The sequence below is a fragment of the Channa argus genome, chromosome 13 (genome assembly GCF_033026475.1).
Source record: "Channa argus isolate prfri chromosome 13, Channa argus male v1.0, whole genome shotgun sequence".
In the NCBI taxonomy this organism is placed as follows: Eukaryota; Metazoa; Chordata; class Actinopteri; order Anabantiformes; family Channidae; genus Channa; species Channa argus.
In genome coordinates, this window is record NC_090209.1 from 26,873,024 (window position 1) to 26,892,723 (window position 19,700).

The 19,700-nt window shown below is 41.2% G+C and overlaps 1 protein-coding gene across 1 annotated transcript in view; it reads left to right on the plus strand.

Annotated features, from left to right (window-relative positions):
• plxna3 (plexin A3) overlaps positions 1-19,700 on the plus strand; it is a 95,490-nt gene that overhangs the window by 69,707 nt on the left and 6,083 nt on the right. The window contains exons 14-33 of the mRNA XM_067526187.1: positions 5,093-5,189; positions 5,397-5,587; positions 5,716-5,864; positions 5,955-6,075; positions 7,017-7,153; positions 7,241-7,411; positions 7,515-7,608; positions 7,890-8,009; positions 8,289-8,408; positions 8,490-8,633; positions 10,846-11,080; positions 12,254-12,396; positions 13,660-13,815; positions 14,731-14,831; positions 15,080-15,146; positions 15,406-15,552; positions 17,587-17,746; positions 17,935-18,038; positions 18,928-19,024; positions 19,096-19,173. Coding sequence (XP_067382288.1) covers positions 5,093-5,189; positions 5,397-5,587; positions 5,716-5,864; positions 5,955-6,075; positions 7,017-7,153; positions 7,241-7,411; positions 7,515-7,608; positions 7,890-8,009; positions 8,289-8,408; positions 8,490-8,633; positions 10,846-11,080; positions 12,254-12,396; positions 13,660-13,815; positions 14,731-14,831; positions 15,080-15,146; positions 15,406-15,552; positions 17,587-17,746; positions 17,935-18,038; positions 18,928-19,024; positions 19,096-19,173 — 2,632 coding nt within the window. The remainder of the gene's footprint in view (positions 1-5,092; positions 5,190-5,396; positions 5,588-5,715; positions 5,865-5,954; positions 6,076-7,016; positions 7,154-7,240; positions 7,412-7,514; positions 7,609-7,889; positions 8,010-8,288; positions 8,409-8,489; positions 8,634-10,845; positions 11,081-12,253; positions 12,397-13,659; positions 13,816-14,730; positions 14,832-15,079; positions 15,147-15,405; positions 15,553-17,586; positions 17,747-17,934; positions 18,039-18,927; positions 19,025-19,095; positions 19,174-19,700) is intronic.

The following is a 19,700-nucleotide window of genomic DNA, read 5'->3' on the forward strand; positions in this document are numbered from 1 at the left end:
GTGGTCGTTCTTGTGGCTTTGCAGAAAAGATCATTTTAATATCACTGCTTTATTAATTGAAGCTGTGTGTGTTTGCAAAGTTGACTTCATTACTGTCATTGTGAGGACATTTTCATATTGCACATTCAACCACACCAACCCCTGGTCATAGCCGGCACTGGAACGTCGGTGAACATCCATTGGCTTCGTTTTTTTTGGCAGTCGTTGGAACCTTGTTGGCAGCTTTTCAGCTGATTCAGCACTATTTGAAGCTGCATTGGTACCGTTGGTGAGAGAGAGGGGGGAGAGGTATTATTGGGTCAGTGAGTGTTCTCACAAGTCTACAAACACAACTGTGTGTGTGTGTGTTTGTGTGTGGAGGAAATATTGGACTGAATCTGTGGCAACTTAATTAAATTTGTTAAGTGTGTGTGTGTGTGTGTGTGTGTGTGTGTGTGAACTGCACACCCGGTTCTCCACAGTAAATTTTTCCAATAGATATTTCTGCTGAAGTAAGGTTATACAGCTGCCGTGTGTGTGAGGTAATGAAATAACCAGCAGACCAGAGTCATTGAAACATATACAATATTCATCTTTCAGGAAACACAACTTCACTGATTGTGTGCGTGTAAAACATTTTTTGTTTATTACTATGTTTATGAGGTCATGTCTTGTCCTCAATCGCACTTCACAATATTGCATCATATTGCAGCGCACTGTATCGTATCGCTGTATTTTACTTACAAATAAAATCTATGCTACATGGCAGTGTAGAAATCAGTGTTATTGTATCACATTGTACTGTCTCATACTGTATAATGTAGCACTGCATTGTCAGTAGAGTAGTAAGTGTACTGAGCACATCTGTTGTGCAAAATAATAAGAGGCAAACGGCAAAGACACAGATGTCCTAAAACACATGCAGCATCCAAAATGAGAGAGTGCATGGAGGCAGACATGGGACAGACCTAAAGAGTAGCTGAGGGTGAAGCTGTGGACACGTGTCACTTATAAAAACTTTAGATCTGGGCTCAGGTCTTTAGAGGCTTTAACCTGATCCTGGATCTGTTGGTTCACTGAAAGTCAGGTTTAGTGCCTATTAAAACATGTTCCTGTGTTGGCAGCAGCATTCATCAACTAGCCTGCGTTTGCAGGGAGCTGAATGAAAGCACAACCCCACAGTTCGCGTTAGCACTGGGCTAACTGAGTCATGAGCGGTGAGAGTGCTGCAGAGCCACACCGACATGTGGTCATTCCAGGGGTGTTGCACATCTGATGCGTCAAATGAAATCCACATGAGTCGTGAGTAATAGATGTACAAAACGCATCTAAAACCCTTTGTTTAGGAGCTGGACCTTATAGAGATCCACAGGCCCAGTTTGCAGAATGTTCCTTATTTCACTTGTTTGTTTGCTCTGAATGTGGCACAAAGATTATACAAATGACTCCCTGTCAGATCTGAAGACACGGTGCCGGCTGCTTGTTTCACACTTTTCCGTCAATTTTTCTAAAGTTTTGCTGCTTTTATCGCATTTCAGTTTGAACTTTTTCAGCCTCAAGAATCTCTTGTACTGTTTTCCTGATCAGAAGCCTTCTGATCACGAATGTTCAGTGTCTGATCCACTATCCCGGATGATTCAATCCAGTCTTTGGGATCCAGTTAAGTTAAAGAGCACACAGAACCACACAGCTCCTGGAGCAGCAGTGGAGACATGTTGTATTGTTCACTTCATTAAGACCCAACACGGGCACGTGCACACACACACACACGCACAGTTGTACTTTGTGTTCCATTAACACCCCACTGTTTATCTAAGACCAGACAGACAGAAGCCTGCAGGTAGATCAGGTTCCTATCAGATCTGAACCCATTAAGTACTTTCTCTGACTCCGTCTTGTTGGTTACCATGGAGACGTGCAGCTGCCATAAAACACCGCTTTACTCAGTGGTCAGTTTATTAGGAACACCTGTCTAACTCTGTCATTCCTGCACAAAACCTCCTTCACGGAGGTAATAATGTTCATGCTGCTTCACAGAGGCGCTGCAGTTTTATGGAATTAATTTGATGCAGTAATTACTTGCATGTGTATTTTATGGTTTTCAGATGTAATTGCAGTGAAAATAAATTTGTGGTTTTATCTGAATGTGCAAACAATTTAAATTCCCATTTGCAAATTTGTTTGCACAAAGTCATTTTTTCAAGTACCAAACTCTAATAATGCTAACATAAGTAATATTTCATGCACTCTGCATTATGCCCAGCAGACATTATGGCTGAACGGTGCTTTCTGGGCTGAACGCTGTGGTGATGCTCTTTGCCAAACGCAAGGTATTTTAGAGAGAAAAAGGAAAACTCGTGCCTATGTGCATGTGCTACCTCAGCTACATCTGCCCAGTCACCAAAGCAAAACTATTATCAGCTAATTGGCTTATGACCCATTCATAACCGATACTGAGCTTTCAGCTGAGAGCTACATGCTAACTAGCCTCTAAGTTCGAGGCTTATTCCATCATTGCTAAAATAGCTACTTAGCTGGTGTCTTTGCACCTAAAGCACATTGAAAATAAATGGACATATAATAAATGCCACATCGATGCTAATTCAACAATCTTTTTAGGTTTATTAATAAATATGAGTTCATCTGCCCATTAGCTATGATGTTCCATCTGTTAGCTTTGTCATGTTTATACTGAGCAATCAGGTCAAACGAGCAGTAACGTGATTAGCTGATAGGCATGTGGATTTTTTTTCTCTCCCACCAGCAGGGGGACAGTGAAAATAGATCTGTGTGGGAAAGAATTTAGATCAACAGGTTGACTTCCACAAATCTGCAAATGCACAAATTAAGAATGTTTTAATGACACTATAACCTGTAGTAGATTAAATTCCTGAATTCTTTGGAATTTGACATTATTTTGAGCTTTGCACACAAGTCTTTCACAGAGTGATAAATCTTGCCCTGTCATTACTCCTGATAGACTCAGCTTTTCTGGGATGCGCTTTTTATACAAAATCCTCATACTGACCTGTTGCCACTTAACCTCATTAGCTGCGAAATTAAGTATTCATATTTATCCTAACCTGTGTGACTAAACCCAACCCAAACCTAAATGTAAATTTAACTTAAGTCGACCCGAACACTCTGGTACGTACAGGTCCAATCGGGCTCATTCAGATATCGTGATTCAAGATTCAAAAAACTTTATTAAAGTCCTGCACCTTCTTCACCTCTGCTCCCTGTAACCTCACTGTTCCACCTGGGTCCCTCTCATTGACACACATGTATTCTGTCTTGCTGCGGTTAAGCTTCATTCCTCTGTTTTCCAGAGCAGACCTCCACCTCTCTAGATTTTCCTCCACCTGCTCCCTGCTCTCACTACAAATAACAATGTCATCTGCAAACATCATAGTCCAGGGAGATTCTTGTCTAACCTCATCTGTCAGTCTGTCCATCACCAGAGCAAACAAGAAGGGGCTCAGAGCTGATCCTTGATGCAGACCCACCTCCACCTTGAACCCCGCTGTCACACCTACAGCACCTCATCACTGTCTTACAGCTCTCATACATGTCCTGCACCACTCTAACATACTTCTCTGCCGCTTCAGACGTCCTCATACAATACCACAGCTCCTCTCTCTGCACCCTGTCATACGCTTTCTCTAAATCTACAAAGACACAATGCAACTCCCTCTGACCCTCTCTGTACTTCTCCATCAGCATCCTCAAAGCAAATACTGCATCTGTTGGACTCTTTCTAGGGATGAAACCATATTGCTGCTCACAAATGTTCACCTCTGCCCTTAGCCGAGCTTCCACTACTCTTTCCCACAACTTCATTGTGTGGCTCATCAGCTTTATTCCTCTGTAGTTGCCACAGCTCTGCACATCTCCCTTGTTCTTAAAAATTGGTACCAGTACACTTCTCCTCCAGTCCTCAGCATCCTCTCACTCTCCAAGATCTTGTTAAACAAACTAGTCAGAAACTCTACTGCCACCTCTCCTAGACACTTCCACACCTCCACAGGTTTGTCATCAGGACCAACTGCCTTTGCACTCTTCATCCTCTTCAACGTCCTTCTCACTTCACTTTTACTAATCTGTGCTTCTTCCTGCTCCACACCAGTCACCTCTTCTACTCTTCGTTCCCTTTCATTTTCCTCATTCATCAAGTTCTTCTTCCATGTTCCCATCACACTCCTGGCACCTGTCAATACATTTCCATCCTTATCTTTAATCACACTAACATGCTGCACATCCTTCCCATCTCTATCTCTTTGTCTGGCCAACCTGTACAAATCCACTTCTCCCTCTTTACTGTCCAACCTAGAATACAAGTCCTCATATGCTCTTTGTTTGACCTTTGCCACTTCTACCTTCACCTTACGTTGCATCTCCCTGTACTCCTGTCTACTCTCTTCAGTCCTCTCAGTGTCTCACTTCTTCTTAGATAACCTCTTTCTCTGTATACACGCCTGAACGTCCTCATTCCTCCACCAAGTCTCCTTGTCCACTGTCCTCTTTCCCCATGACACAGCGAGTTCCCTCCTACCTGTCTCCCTGATCAAATTAGCTGTAGTGTTCCAGTCATCTGAAAACACCTCCTGACCACCCAGAGTCTGTCTCAGTTCTTCCCTGAAAACTACACAACATTCTTCCTTTTATTCTAAAATAAAGAAAAGAAATAATACATTGTCCATTTAGTCCCCCTCCTTCCACCCCCTCCCCTTGTATGGAGAGAGGATTGACAGGAGTACCGGACCTCCTGAAGTCCACCACCAGTTCCTTTGTTTTACTGATTTGGAGCTGGAGATGGGTCTGCTCACACCAGTTAATGAAACTAGTTACTTAAGAAATGCTAGTAAGAAATGCAAAAAGAAAGTAAAAGAGCTCCAGCAAAAGGAGGAGAGTAACTGCTACAGGCTGTGGCTCGGGTTGCGCCTGCGCATTGCACATAATCTACTGTGGATCTGTGTGTCCCACTGGATGCAGTCGCTTCATGTCGTCTCCTTCTTTAACCAAAACATTTTCCTGCTAATGGATGGTAGTGAACACAAAGCCCATTTAAAGATGAACTATGTAAATAACTCTGTATGTCTCTGTGTTTGTGTAGTACTGGTACGAAGGGGATGAGGCCGGAGACCTCCCTGTGGATTTCTCCATCGTCTGGGATGGAGATTTCTTCATCGACAAACCTGCGTCTATGAAAGGTAATTATTATTATTATTTATTAATTAAGCATTAATATAAAGTTTGGACACATGAGACAAAGTTTAGATTGTTTTAGACATTTTAATGCACTTACTCATTGAGATGATGAACAAAAAAAGAATTTGCCGCAATTTGGAACTTTGAGGTGATTGATTAAAATTTTCCTGCTGGAAATATCTTACATTGGTGTCTCTGCTGTTTGTCAGCGCTGCTCTACAAGTGCGAGGCCCAGCGCTCCAGCTGTGGTCAGTGTCTCAAAGCTCCGGCTGCCTTCGAGTGCGGCTGGTGCACAGAAACCAGGAAGTGTCTCCTGCGACAACACTGTCCTTCACCTGAACAGAATTGGATGCATCACGGTCGACACAACCTGCGCTGCAGCCACCCGCGCATCACCAAGGTAGGGAGTCATAACATTGTTCTCTAAATAATCATTTTAGCTCTCAGTCTCATTTGCTTCCTATTAGGGAAACCAAAGATTAATAATTGATAAGTGATTGACCCCCCCCCCCCCATCATCTTTTGCAGATTGATCCTCTGACTGGACCTCGTGAGGGGGGGACGCGGGTGACTATTGAAGGAGAGAATCTGGGTCTGCAGGTGAAGGAGATCGCTCACGTTCAGGTGGCCGGTGTCCGATGTAACCCCGTCCCCTTGCAGTACATCAGTGCTGAGAGGTCAGTGTGTGTTGGTGTGTTGGAGGGAACACGTTAGAGAACGTCTGTGAGCTGTGATCTGAATCTGTCTTCCTGTGTGTGTTTCTGCAGGATTGTGTGCGACATGGCTGAAGCTCTCCTCCCTCACTCCCCAGGAGGCCCTGTGGAGCTCTGCATCGGCGTCTGCAGCGCAGAGTATCGGACTCTCTCCACCCAGACATACTCTTTCGTGGTGGGTGTCACAAACAGATCATCATCGTTTGTGTTTACATGTCCAAGTTCCACTGGAACTTACCAAAAACCTTTTAGAACAAAGTAACTGTGATTTGTATGGTTCAAAACAGGATTACAACCGCAAGAGCTGGACTTTAGCAGCAAAATAAGAAAAAGAAATAAAACCACAGAAAACTGAGCAAATATACCTGAGATAATAGATAAAAACAGAAAAACTGCCAGTAATTAAAGAACACGTTTAAAAAGACAAAATCGAATGGAATAAACTTCATTGCCATCGCACAACAGGGGGATACAATGAAATTGTAGGATAAAGAAACAAACATTGTGAGCATAAAGTGGAATTGTGCAATGATGGTCTTAAAATCTATGGAGGTGTAGATTGCACACTGTGTTGAGGTTAGATTCATGTGTTTAAGCAAATGCTGGGTTTAAAATCTGTGAACACTGTGATGGCAGCGACTTAAAGGTTGGTAACAGCGTTTTTACTTAAAGGACATTTAAACTTGCTTCTTTTTGTTCTAGTTGGACTTGTACGTTCGCTTAAATGCCATTAAACTTCTCACTGACTTCTCACCCTCCATCAAAATATCTCCAGATAACATCATTTCAGTTTATCTTGTTGCTCGTGGGGTTTGTAATCATGGTCAACCTGCTTTTGCAGAGCTCCTCCAGATGAGATCATATGAACTCCTAATGATGAAAAACGTAACATTCGTTTCAGATAGTTTTAGGTCATTGTTCATCATTTTTCAGTTATTTTGTTGTTATTTTTTCTTTTAGCTGAGCTAACCACAAGTAAAACCAAAAATTGAGCTTGTACAAACTAAAATTCTGATGTTAAAAGCCGTCCATTCATGTTGCACAGTAACAATATGCAGTAGCATCTCCAAGCTATAATGCTGTTTTGTGTCATGTGCTGTTTTTCTTCGTCTCTAGAGCCCCAGTTTCAGCCGCGTTCGCCCAGAGAAAGGTCCTGTTTCTGGTGGAACCAGGCTGACAGTAACAGGTCGACATCTCGATGCCGGTAGCACCGTCACCGTCTACCTCGACAAGGAGGAGTGTCTCTTTGTGAAGTCAGTTTGAATCTGTTACTGACTGATGACTAGTATTGTTACAGAATAAGAAGATGTAATGTATTCTATCTCTCCTCCCCTCTGTAGAAGAGCCTATCGGGAAATTATCTGCATTACTCCCGCCTCCCAGTCAGGCGCTGGACCCGCCACCATCCGTCTGATGATTGACAGGGCCGAGGTGACAAACTCGGAGACCAGATACATCTACACCGAGGACCCGACCATCACCAGCATCGAGCCAAACTGGACCATCCTCAAGTAAATATGCAACCTCCAGATCCAGATGGTTCTCACAGATAATCAGTGCTGTCTGTAACCTGTTTGTGTGTGTGTGTGTGTGTGTGTGTGTGTGTGTGCGCAGTGGCAGTACAGTGATAACAGTAACAGGAACCAATCTGCTGACCATCCAGGAGCCCAAAGTCAGAGCCAAGTATGGAGGAGTGGAAACCAACAATGTAAGTCAATTCAGCATGTTCAATCAGTGATGGTCTCAGCAGTCAGAGAGACCACTCTGATGGACAGCTCAGCTTAGAGGATGGACCGGTGGCTGACAACGCCTGTTGTCCTGTTTACAACAATAATCCTTATTAGAAGAAGCTATAAACATTGTGTGGTTTGTCCATCTGCTTCGTTTACAGTTTCTATGAGGTGGCCGCAGAACATAGTTGCAGTTTTCTACCCTTTGATGCCCATTAAAACGTCCTCTGCAGTGACCCTCTCTTTTTCCCCTCTCTAGTTTTGCACCGTAGTCAACGACAGCACAATGACGTGTTTGGCTCCTGGTCTCGTCTACAGTAAACCCAACCCACCAGAGGGGGCGCTGCGCCCCGATGAGTTCGGCTTCATCTTCGATCAGGTAACACACAAGGCCACACAGCAGCAGGAGGAGGAGCAGCTGCATGAAAGGATTAAAGACTAAAATTTTGTTTTGTGAATAAGGTCATAAATCTGGTCTGGTGTTCGCCTGTTCCTGCTCCTGATCTCCACTTTTGTTAAGAAACTGATACAAACACATCAGGGAAACTCAAGGCTGCACCTGATGAAATTTGTTCACTATGATTACGTGTTTGAATCCATCCTTAACATGTTACACTAATAAACAGATTTTTGTTTATGTGTGAACCTTCTGGTCCAGGTCTCCTCTCTGCTGGTCCTGAACTCCACTCCATTCACACACTACCCCAACCCTACCTTTGACCCCCTGGGCAACTCTGGGATCCTGGAGGTCAAACCAGGGTCACCCATCATCCTTAAGGTGAGGGAGAACACGCAAGAAGTCCCGAGTGGACTTTGATGTAATGTAGGAGAGCTGATCTAATGCTTGTGTGTGTTTCAGGGTAAGAACCTGATCCCCCCTGCCCCCGGGAACAACCGTCTGAACTACACGGTCCTGATCGGAGAGTCTCCCTGCCTGCTGACCGTGTCAGAGAACCAGCTGCTCTGTGACTCTCCTGATCTCACCGGAGAGCAGCGAGTTCTGGTGAGTGTTACCTGCACAGGTGGGAGAAGTCCTCAGATAGTTACTACTAATGACATGCAGTATATAGTAGGAGTCAGATGATTAAGATCCTTTATTTTTCAGATAAGATCTCATACTTTTCTAAAGATTAGCTGCTACTTAACTTTTAATTACAATGATTTTGAAAAATTAAACACACGCTTTTATTTCATTTTTATCAAATGAAGAGTAAAAAAATATTGTCTGTATGTTTATAAATCATTTTGCTTTGCCTACTACACTAGTTCTTCGTTAAATACTACTAAGACATTAAGCTGACAATACTTTATTAAAGTTTCTTTTCATTACGATCAGGAACAATACGCCTTTCATGGATGAGTTCCTAGGAGTTAATATTTAAATACCTGCTCATTCCTGGCAGATTATGAGTAACGTTACCAAAAATTCCAGCTCATCGATCACAGTGATGTTTTATATCTGTAGTTTTCAGCAACATTTGTAGATTTAGCTGCAGGTTTCCTCCTCCTACTGGACTCCAGGAAATATTTTCATTGGTTGCTTCCATTATTTATTTTTATCAAATTTATTTATAATAACTCTGCTTTATACTGAAAACAGCTTTTGTTTCCTTGTAGCTCATTTTATGACTTACTTTGAAGTGACTTGCCTTTAAATCTAAAGCTTCTTCTTTACCGTTGTTTGTTTTTGTTTCTGACTTTACAGTAGTTCTGGGTTTGTTTACTGATGTTGTATAACATATGTAATGTGTTTGAGTTTCTTGTTGACGCTGAAAATGAAATGATGCATCTCAAGGGGCGGATCCTCTGGTTAAATTAGAAATAAATCAAAGTCAATAGAATCTGAGAATCGGTTTGTTAAAGTTGGGACAGCTATCTGTCTCACCTGATCTTGAGAGGACAAAGACAGACAGAGCTGGAGAAATATGAGGAAAAACAGAGGAAATGAAGAGAAGGGTTGAGATGAAGTGGAGGAAGGGAATTAGATGAACAGGCAAAGGGCAAAAGAAATGGAAGAGAAGAAAGGCAAAGATAGGATGGGGAAGAGAAAAGGAGAGTGGAGGGGAGAGGAAGAAAGGATAAAAGGAAGGAGGAGAAAGATGGAAATAAGCGAGAGGAGGAATAACAAGATGTATTAGGAGAAGGTGATGAAAGAGGGGGAGAGAAGAGGAGGTCCTATAACATAAAGGTGAAAGTCATTAAGTGCAGCCACAGGGAATCATGGGTAATTGGTCTGATATCTCTCTCTCACACACACACACACAAACACACATACACACACACACACACACACACACACACACACAGAAAGCTCAACCATCACAGCTAAATGTCTGACATCTCGAGCAGAAGCTCCACTCTTCTTCTGCTTACATTCCCACAATGCATCACTTCATGTTTCAGAATATTACTGTCAGTGCTTAGTGTCAATGAGAAGTGATTTAGGTCCAGCTCAGGAGTGTAAATGAAACGTCGTCACATGACCGTTGCCTGCTGTGTTGTCAGTGTCATACTGAGCCGGTCTACCAAGGCCAGAAGATCACAGTATTTGTCGTTTGATGACTGAAACATGAGACACAAGACAACATGACTACAGACGATGTGGCAGCTTCAGTTGTAGTCAGTGGGTTTTTAACATGTCTGTGCCCACAGTGTCATTTTCCCATCACTCGTCCATCAGTGGGTAAAACCTGTACGAGGACTAAAAGTTGTCCACACAACCACACACACACACACACACACACACACACACACACACACACAAACCCACACGTGTTTATGTTCAAGGTGAATGAACAGACTTTCCAACCGTTAATACATTATTAAAACTATTGATTATTGATCGATACAGGACGTGATGTTCCTCGCTCATCAGTTCATATCATCTTCATCATTTATTCATCAGCCGAGCTGTGAATGTTATTTATAACCAGTATAAAAGAACCACATTAATAAAACATTATTACAACAGACACAATTATTAATAAACATATGGATATAAGTGTGTATTCATGTGTGTGTGTGTCTTTGTGTACACCTCTCTGTGTGTATACGTGCTTTAAAGGATATGCGGAATTGTTCAGTCTACCTGGATCCTACATGGCCAAAAGTATAGGGACACTTTTTTGTGTGAGAATAAAATTAACTTTATAATACTTGGAGAAAGTTGGTCCTCAGGCTTTTAATCAAACATCACTGTCTCTGTCTTTCTGTAGATCCTGGTCGGAGGTCTGGAGTACTCCCCAGGTATGCTCCATATTTACTCTGATAGTGCCCTGACACTTCCCGCTATCATTGGAATCGGCGCGGGTGGAGGTGTCCTGCTTATAGCAATCATCGCCGTGCTGATCGCTTACAAGAGGAAGACCCGTGATGCTGACCGCACTCTGAAGCGCCTCCAACTGCAGATGGACAACTTGGAAAGCCGGGTGGCGCTAGAGTGCAAAGAAGGTGCGTTCGTTAGCACTGGAGCTCTGCGTGAATATCACAATTCCACCCAAAATGCATCCAACTGAGTTTAAGCTTCTTTTTCATCAAATAAATTTGACTGAAGAAGAAATTGTAAATAAAAACAAGACAGGCCCAAATCTGAACTCTGAGAAACTCCTGAACTTAATCTTCTTACTTGCATAACATGTTTTGCAAAGAAGGATTTAAATTTTTTTGTTTTCATTAATATGAAGATAATAGCAGATTTAGCTACTGATTAAGTAAAGAAAATGTAAAATACTTAAATCAAGTCCAAAATTTTTTCAAAATATGCCAATATGCCATATGCCATTTGCAGTTTTATATGCAGTTTTATTTCAAGAAAACTGCAAGTTTCAAATTTAAATGTTACTTGTTCTACTTATGTAGCACTTTTTAAATGATTAAGCAGGTTCAGAAACACTCATCAGCTATTTTCTGTCCTGTTTGATAGTTGAGCTGAACAGTTTCATTAGTGCCGTGTGTGAATGGATGATTTTTCCTGAGTGGGAGCGTGTCAACAGAAAACACTGTGGTCCTCAAACTGAACCCTGAGGAACACCTGAAATAGTTGACCAGAGAAATGTAAAAATCATAGTAATTGTTTGAGTTACTTGGGAAAAGGAAACAAACAAAGAGTCTGTCCTTGTGTTGATTTTAAATTTGTAGAATTGTGGCTGAAATATGTAGATTTGACACAGTTAAACTTATTAACATGTACAGTATTTTATTAATCTATTGAGGTAATTCAAATACAATGTTCTTGATCACAAAATGTAATAAATTTGCAGAAGATAATAACTATTTATTATAGAAACAACGGGTATTAAAAGTACTACTACTATGTTAAGAAAAACTTCTCTAGTCAGAAGCCCGGCTTTGGTTTCACAAACTCAGGATCATTTACATTTAGCAGAAGTTTCTAAATCGATGTACAGGTGAGGGACAAAGAAAACATAAAGCTAAACTAGAGAAAAGCCGAGAGGAAGATGCTTCCGTTTTTGTGAGACATGCTGTTTGTGTCACATAGGAACAGAGAATTTAGTTTTTCTAAAAGTGCAGAGGTGTTTGCAGAGAGTTCTGTCTTCAATTGTATCTAAACCAGGTAAGTGGTGTATTTGAAGTAAGTGTTGTCTTTGTCCTTCCTCCCTGCAGCCTTTGCAGAACTGCAGACAGACATTCAAGAACTGACCAACGACATGGATGGAGTGAAAATTCCCTTCCTGGAATATCGAACCTACACCATGCGAGTCATGTTCCCAGGAATAGAAGAACACCCAGTCCTCAAAGAGCTCGACGTACGTACAACACAGCGCAAATTCTGCTCGCTTATATGCCAAACAAACTACAGCATCACTTTGTAGTAGAACTGAAAGAGCGTCTACAGTATGAACAGTTTCTAGGTCTTATGCAGCTTTAATTAAGTGAACCCAGCAGGAGGCTCTGAGCCACTGAGCCACTGAGCCCCTGTTCTCTGCATCCACTGCCATGAATTAGATTTTCTAAGATCCTAATAACTAGGTGTGGAAACAGATCAGTCCGTGCGTGCAGGGATTTCCATGAATTTGATGAGAAAAACTTTTTGTCAGAAGCTTCGTTCTCGGGGGAACGAGCTTTGGAGCTTTTCTGTCGTCTCTAATCCGCTGTGAATCATGTTTTAGTTTTTCCTGCATGTCCTCGTTTCCAGTTTTTGAGGTTTCCATGAAAATTTCATTTGGACAGTATGTGGAGCTGCAACTAAAGATCAACTAAAGATCAATTTAGTAGGTTCATGCAGTTTTTTTTGTAATTAATTTATGCATTTTTAAACTCAATTGTGCTACTTTAACTTTTACCAAGCAAAATGATCAATCAGTGCTAAAAGTGAAACTGCAGCCTCATTTAGCCTCGGTAGATATTAGGTGTGTGTGTGTGTGTGTGTGTGTGTGTGTGTGTGTGTGTGTACATATATACACACACAAATAATCAGGGTTATAAATATTACAGTAGGTTTTTTGGTATTTGGTCTCTGTTCACCCCCACAAATGAAAACTGCTGTAATTCCTGAAGGGTTAATGCCACACTTTGTTCAAACCCCTGGAATTAAAGTTAGAATTCTTAACTTTATCCACACTGTAAGTGTTTGATTAGTTCAGTTTTTACTTCTGTTTATATTTAAAGCCACACTGTTGCAGAAGTTCTTGGACTCTGTGAGTTGCATTGTGAGCCGCAGCCCAAGCTTTTTTCAAGCAGTTGCTCTGTTAATTTAAAATGATCTGAGCCTGATCTGCAAATCTAAATGACAATAATCACAATATCATAAGCAGCTGAATGTTTTGGATTTAGGAAACAATAAAAACACTTATAATTAAGTTGCAAAATGTCTTTAATTTTGCCTTATATACATGTGACATGATTATAACGCATATAATTGCATGTAAATTTTAAGGTAATTACCTCAATCACTGCCTAATGCAAACCAAAAAAACAGCTGGAAAACATAAGGTTTATACATTTATCTCAAACCTCATGAATCTCAGACCTCAGTTTCAGCTACTGAACGTGAACTGTGTATGTTTCAGTCTCCAGCGAACGTGGAGAAAGCTCTGCGTCTCTTTAGTCAGCTGCTCAACAACAAGATGTTCCTGCTGACCTTCATCCACACTCTAGAGGCTCAGAGGTCGTTTTCCATGAGAGACAGAGGGAACGTGGCCTCACTGCTGATGGCTGCTCTGCAGGTACATGATTATTTACAGAATGGTTTTTCAGGCTGGTTGGTGTCATTAATGATGTTAATGTGACATGACATTAATGTGTCTCTAGTGTGACATATTCTGTAAGTTCATGATTTTGTTGATTTTTTTAAATGTATTTATCTGTAGGAGTCTCTTGAAGGTGTCTATCTGTTAATAACTTGTCAAAAAATGAAGAGCACGATTTAATATCTGTTAGATACTTAGTTATTAAAGATACAGTATGTAATAATAGATGTTTAGTAGCTGTTAATAACATATTAATAGATCATTTATACCTGTGATTTATTTTCTATTTGAAATTCAAACGTAAATTAAATAACTAATACATTTAAATGTGTTAATAATTTAATAATATAGCTGGTAATGCCAGTCAATAGATGTCTAAAAAGTTTGCAACAGTTAATAACTGGTTATTATGTATTTAATAGCTGTTATTAAACGGTAATAGTAAGCAGTTTTAATAAGCAAATAACAAAAGCAGGTGTTAATATGTGGTAATAGCTAAATGTGTTAACAACTAGTTCGGTTTTTTGATGTTCCAGTTACTTACTAACAAAAATCCGCTTAAGAATTTCAAACCATGCTATTAAGACCTGCACGAAATTACCCTCTACTACTATTCTTATTAAGCATTTAATGATAACGATTTTTGTAATAGCTACCATTACTACTAAACTGGTAATATTTGGTAATTGATAATAGGCTTGATTAGAAGGGGCTGTTTGGTATTTTTATTAAATGGTATTCTTTAATTTTCAGTAGGTGTAAATCTGTTTCGTGTAGGTGATAGGTGGTTATTAATCTCACAGATTGGTTTTTGTTTTCATTTGTTGTCTGTTCATAAACGATAACCCGCTGATAACTGTTAAAATAGTGACTTGATCTTTGTGTCTTCAGGGTCGGATGGAATATGCTACTGTGGTGTTAAAACAGCTGCTGGCTGACCTGATTGAGAAAAACCTGGAGAACAGAAACCATCCCAAACTACTGCTGAGGAGGTCACAGCGCCACCTTTAATGTTTAAACATGAGCTTTAGCCACAGTTTGCTAATATTACCTGTTCTACTAAGTAGGATTGTGATGGAGTATTTAGAAAATTGTTGCAAGGAACATTTGCTTAATTGAAGGACCTGATTATGTCCTTCACCTCTATTTCTTTAAGACCTTTGAGAATGAAAGATATTGGATTGCGCGTCAGCCTGGATGTGCAGTCGAGCTGACCTTTGACCTCTGTGTGTGTGTTCAGGACTGAGTCTGTAGCTGAGAAGATGCTGACAAACTGGTTCACCTTCCTGCTGCATCGATTTCTAAAGGTAATCCGTCTAAACCTTTCCTTCATGTCTTCCCTCTTTTCCTTCCTCCCTCCTTTCCTTAATTGACCTTGTTAAGCTCTTCCTCTCTGGTATAGCTGTGACCAGTCAGATCTGAGCCGCAGTTAATTTATTCATGAGAAAAGAAGGGGATTGGTGAAATCCCTCGGCTGCTGAGGACTTTACAGGATTAATCTGTGGTAATGGAGGATTGAGATGTGACACAGAGGCCTGTCTGTCTGTCCCTCTGTCTGTCTCTCAGGAGTGTGCTGGTGAGCCTCTTTTTATGCTGTACTGTGCCATAAAGCAGCAGATGGAAAAAGGACCGATTGACGCCATCACCGGAGAAGCTCGCTACTCTCTGAGTGAAGACAAACTCATCAGACAGCAGATCGACTATAAACAGCTGGTAACTCACACACACACACACACACACACACACACACACAGGATATGACTTCTCCTGCCATGTTTAGCTGCCTGTGTTAAAAGTAACCTCCCACTGGAGGTGGTAAAACTGACATGTCTGTGCCAGCTCGCTGTCTGTCTGGCAGGTGTTGTGGGGTTTCGATGACTTGTTATGTCTGTGAACCTGGGAGACAGGGCAAACTGAATTTACAGCATAATTCATAGTCTTACTAACCCTGAGTAAGTTGTGCGCTGTGTCCAACAATGATTGTGCTCACAGATGCTCTAAGGACCTCTCCACACAGCCAGTGGCGTGTTTTCTGATTCTTACATCAACCCTGATCTTATGGTTATGTTTGTGTGTGCTGTGTTTAATCAAACATATGGGAGTCAGTTCAGAGACATTAAGTAAACCACAGTTTACTGAAGACACAGAATGAATCCAAAACAGCATTTTTTGTGACCATGTCTCTTTGTCTCATTTCTCCTTCCTCTTTGTCACCTTCTTCTTTTTTGTTCCTTTTATTTCATTTTCCCTCTTGACTCTGATACAAAATGTTGCTATTATAACAGTTATGACTAATGTTTGGAAATACTGAGAATATCTTAAACATATCTGTGACTTTTAATTCACCCAAACGTTGTTCCCTAAATCCATCTTCACAAAAACATTTGCATTATTCAGCTGCAGGTTCATAATGGCAGCTGCAAGAAACATGTGGTGGTCTGTAAGCTGGAGTCTGCACAACTGAGACTTGAATGAGATATTTCAGAACAGTACAATCGTGTTTCCAAGGTTCTTAACAAGAAACCAGGCTGGATGCAGTTAGCTTAGCGTTAGCACAGTTAGCACTTCTTGCCTTGTGCCTTGCAAACTGCATCTACAGACATTCTTATTGCTCCTCATGGCTGTGACACACAGCCAACCTCAAAGAGCTCATCAACAGTAAGCATGTAGAGTTGCATGTTCTGCACATGTATCAGAGGAACAGAAAGAAACAGGAAGATTGTGGGTATACGCTCTGTACACAAAGCAGTTAGCAGTCAGTCTGTGTCTCCCTGTCTCACAGAAGGCAAAATCTGTGACCATTAACATATTATAAAAGCTGAACAGGAAGATAAGCATATTAACACATCACCATGGCGATCAAGTTAAATGTCAGGATTCTGTCAGCTGTGTAAACAGAACCTGGGACAGCTTGTCGCAGGCTTTGTCCAGCTTCATAAAGAAAGGTGGGCTCAACGTCAATATTCTGTCTACTAGGGGACGAGGGTTTCAGCTACTAAAGACATCGATCTGATTTTCATCTCTCCATCAGTCCTGTCAGGAGTGACACCGCTGCACTGGGCAAGTTCGTATCTGAGATCCGTTAATGCGTCACTGCATGCGTCGTATTAAAACACATATCATCTTTACTCTGCATGTGGTCGACCGAGAGCAGCAGGTCTCTCCTTCAGAAACACCATTTAAATGCTCTGCACTTATACAGTGCGTTTCTACCTACTGACACTCAAAGTGCTTTACACTGCTTCTCATTCACCCACCGCTGAGGGAGCTGCTATGCAGCCGGCCAAAAATCGCCAGGAGCTACTAAGTTGTGGTTCAGTGTCTTGCTCAAGGACACTTTGACATGCGACCAGAGGACCCGGGAATCGCACCAACAACTGCGAGATTGGTGGACGGCCGCTTCCTGCACCACAGTCGCCCCTTTTAATGTAGGGAAACATCGGGGGTGACAAACAGATTACACTGGGAGGAGTGTGGATAAGAAAGGACCTCTGTCTGCTGCTGATTTTTAATTTTATTATCATTGTTTATATTGACAAATCTGTGTGTCATGTTTAAATCTCTTTGTAATAAAAATTCATGTTTGTGTGAAGATGGTTTGCTTCTCTCTGTGTGGGCGTTGGATAAAAATATCCAATTTAACAGACGGTCGATGATGATGTTTTTCTTCACTGTTGCGAACAAACACCCTTAATGAAGTTTGGTGCAGACAGATGACTCCACTCTCTGTCTCCGTCTCTCTCTCAGACGCTGATGTGTATCCCTCCGGAAGGTGAGGCAGGGACAGAGGTGCCGGTGAAGGTGTTAAACTGTGACACAGTGACTCAGGTCAAAGACAAACTGCTGGATGCCGTTTACAAAGGAATCCCTTTTTCACAGAGACCTCAGGCTGATGACATGGACCTCGGTAAATGTCTCGTCATTTTGTGTTTTCACTGACAGTCTCAAAATTAATTTATTCTGAAATTAGTACAAGATTAAGGTTGAATCTCACAAACTGAACTGCACAGACCCATAAATTCTGTTTCTATGATGGCAAACATATGAATTGTATATGTTCCTTTAACTGAGGAGTGAGACTGTTTGTGTTGTCAGAGTGGCGTCAGGGTCGACTGACCAGGATCATCCTGCAGGACGAAGATGTGACCACAAAGATCGAGAGCGACTGGAAGCGACTGAACACGCTGGCACACTACCAGGTACAAACACACACACAGTAGTTTCTCCTTTCAGTGTGAAGCAGAATATCTGAAGATAAGACAAAGCAGAAAGTTTCCTCAGATCCCAAATTAACAACCCAAAGACCAGAAAGAGCCACAGACAACATGTTGTTTTAGGAGTAAGACTTGGTGTTAGATGAGGAATCTTTCCATTTCACAAAAGTACTTTGAAAGTTTTTTTAATTTTGAAAATAAGTAGTAGGTTTTGTCAGTTTTTAGCTGCTCTTCAATCTTTTTCCTCAGGAACTCAGCTGATGTGTTTTGCTGTGTTTATCTACCTATAAATTAAAGATAACCTACATTGTTTTTTAATGTTTTTGTCCAAACTCTTCTCTGAAACATATGCATATTCTATTTTGTCTAAAAATAAAATTATGCAAAAACAAAAGCACAAAAGGAACAGTGTAAGAACATAATTGAAAGATAAGCCAATAAGAGAACAAGTCATACTATTTTCTTCCATCATGCCCAGTTTGACAATTTGAACAAATGGTGCAAACATTAAGTGAATAAACCTGCAGACTTTGATATAATTTGGGAACTGATGGCGCTGCACCAACACAACAAGAGGTCTGACATTAAATTTAGCCTGATTGATCCTTTTGCGGTGTCAACTGAAAGCTGGAATGTGTTAAGCGTGCTGGAGCTGCACAGCCACTATGTTTCCAGGTCCAGACGTAGATTAAAGGCTTAAAAGCAGAACATTTTTACTGGTAAATTAAGAGATTAGCAGGATTCTGAGAGAGATCCTGCAGTGGCACGTGTCCAGATTGTGGACGAGATAAGAATCGACTGGGTTCACTAACTGAATGGATAATTAGTCCGATGATTGATGGAGATATTGGCTGATTGACTGATGTGTCCTCAGGTGACTGACGGATCTCTGGTGGCGCTGGTCCAGAAGCAGGTTTCTGCCTACAACATCGCCAACTCCTTCACCTTCACGCGATCACTGAGCAGATACGGTAAAGCACACACATTCACAAACATTATCTCTCGTCCCTGAGCACAGACAATAACTTGTCTCTGTCCACAGAGTCGTTACTCCGAACGTCCAGCAGTCCTGACAGCCTGAGATCCAGAGCTCCGATGATCACGCCGGACCAAGAGACAGGTACTGCAGCAGTAGCAGAGGTGCACTGGTGTGATGCAAGCTAATAGAAGGATTTTCCAGATGAGTTACCAACTAGAAAAGAGGTTGTTAACCGTGATGGAATTCTACCTGGTTAAATAACGTTTAGATAAAATGAGGAAATCTTTCATTTGAATGGCACAACAGAGCTGTATCTGATGGACAAGACGTCAATGATGGTTCTATGTTCTAGGCTGTTTTGTCTAGAATGTAAAGGGGAAATTTGTGAACAACTGCTCAGACTTTCAATGCCTGGAATGTTCCTCCAGTCTGAACTGAAGAAGCCCAATCAAAACTTTATTTATATAGCACCTTTTGTACAGATGAATACAATTTAAAGTGCTTTACAGGTGATTGAAAGATGAAGATGAGACTATAGGACAATGACACCAATGCACACAAGTAAAACATTAAAAATGAAAATAAATTTAAAAAATTATAATCAATACAAAATAACAGCACAATAAAACACATTAAATTTAGATAAAAAATATTCTGTAGATAACACC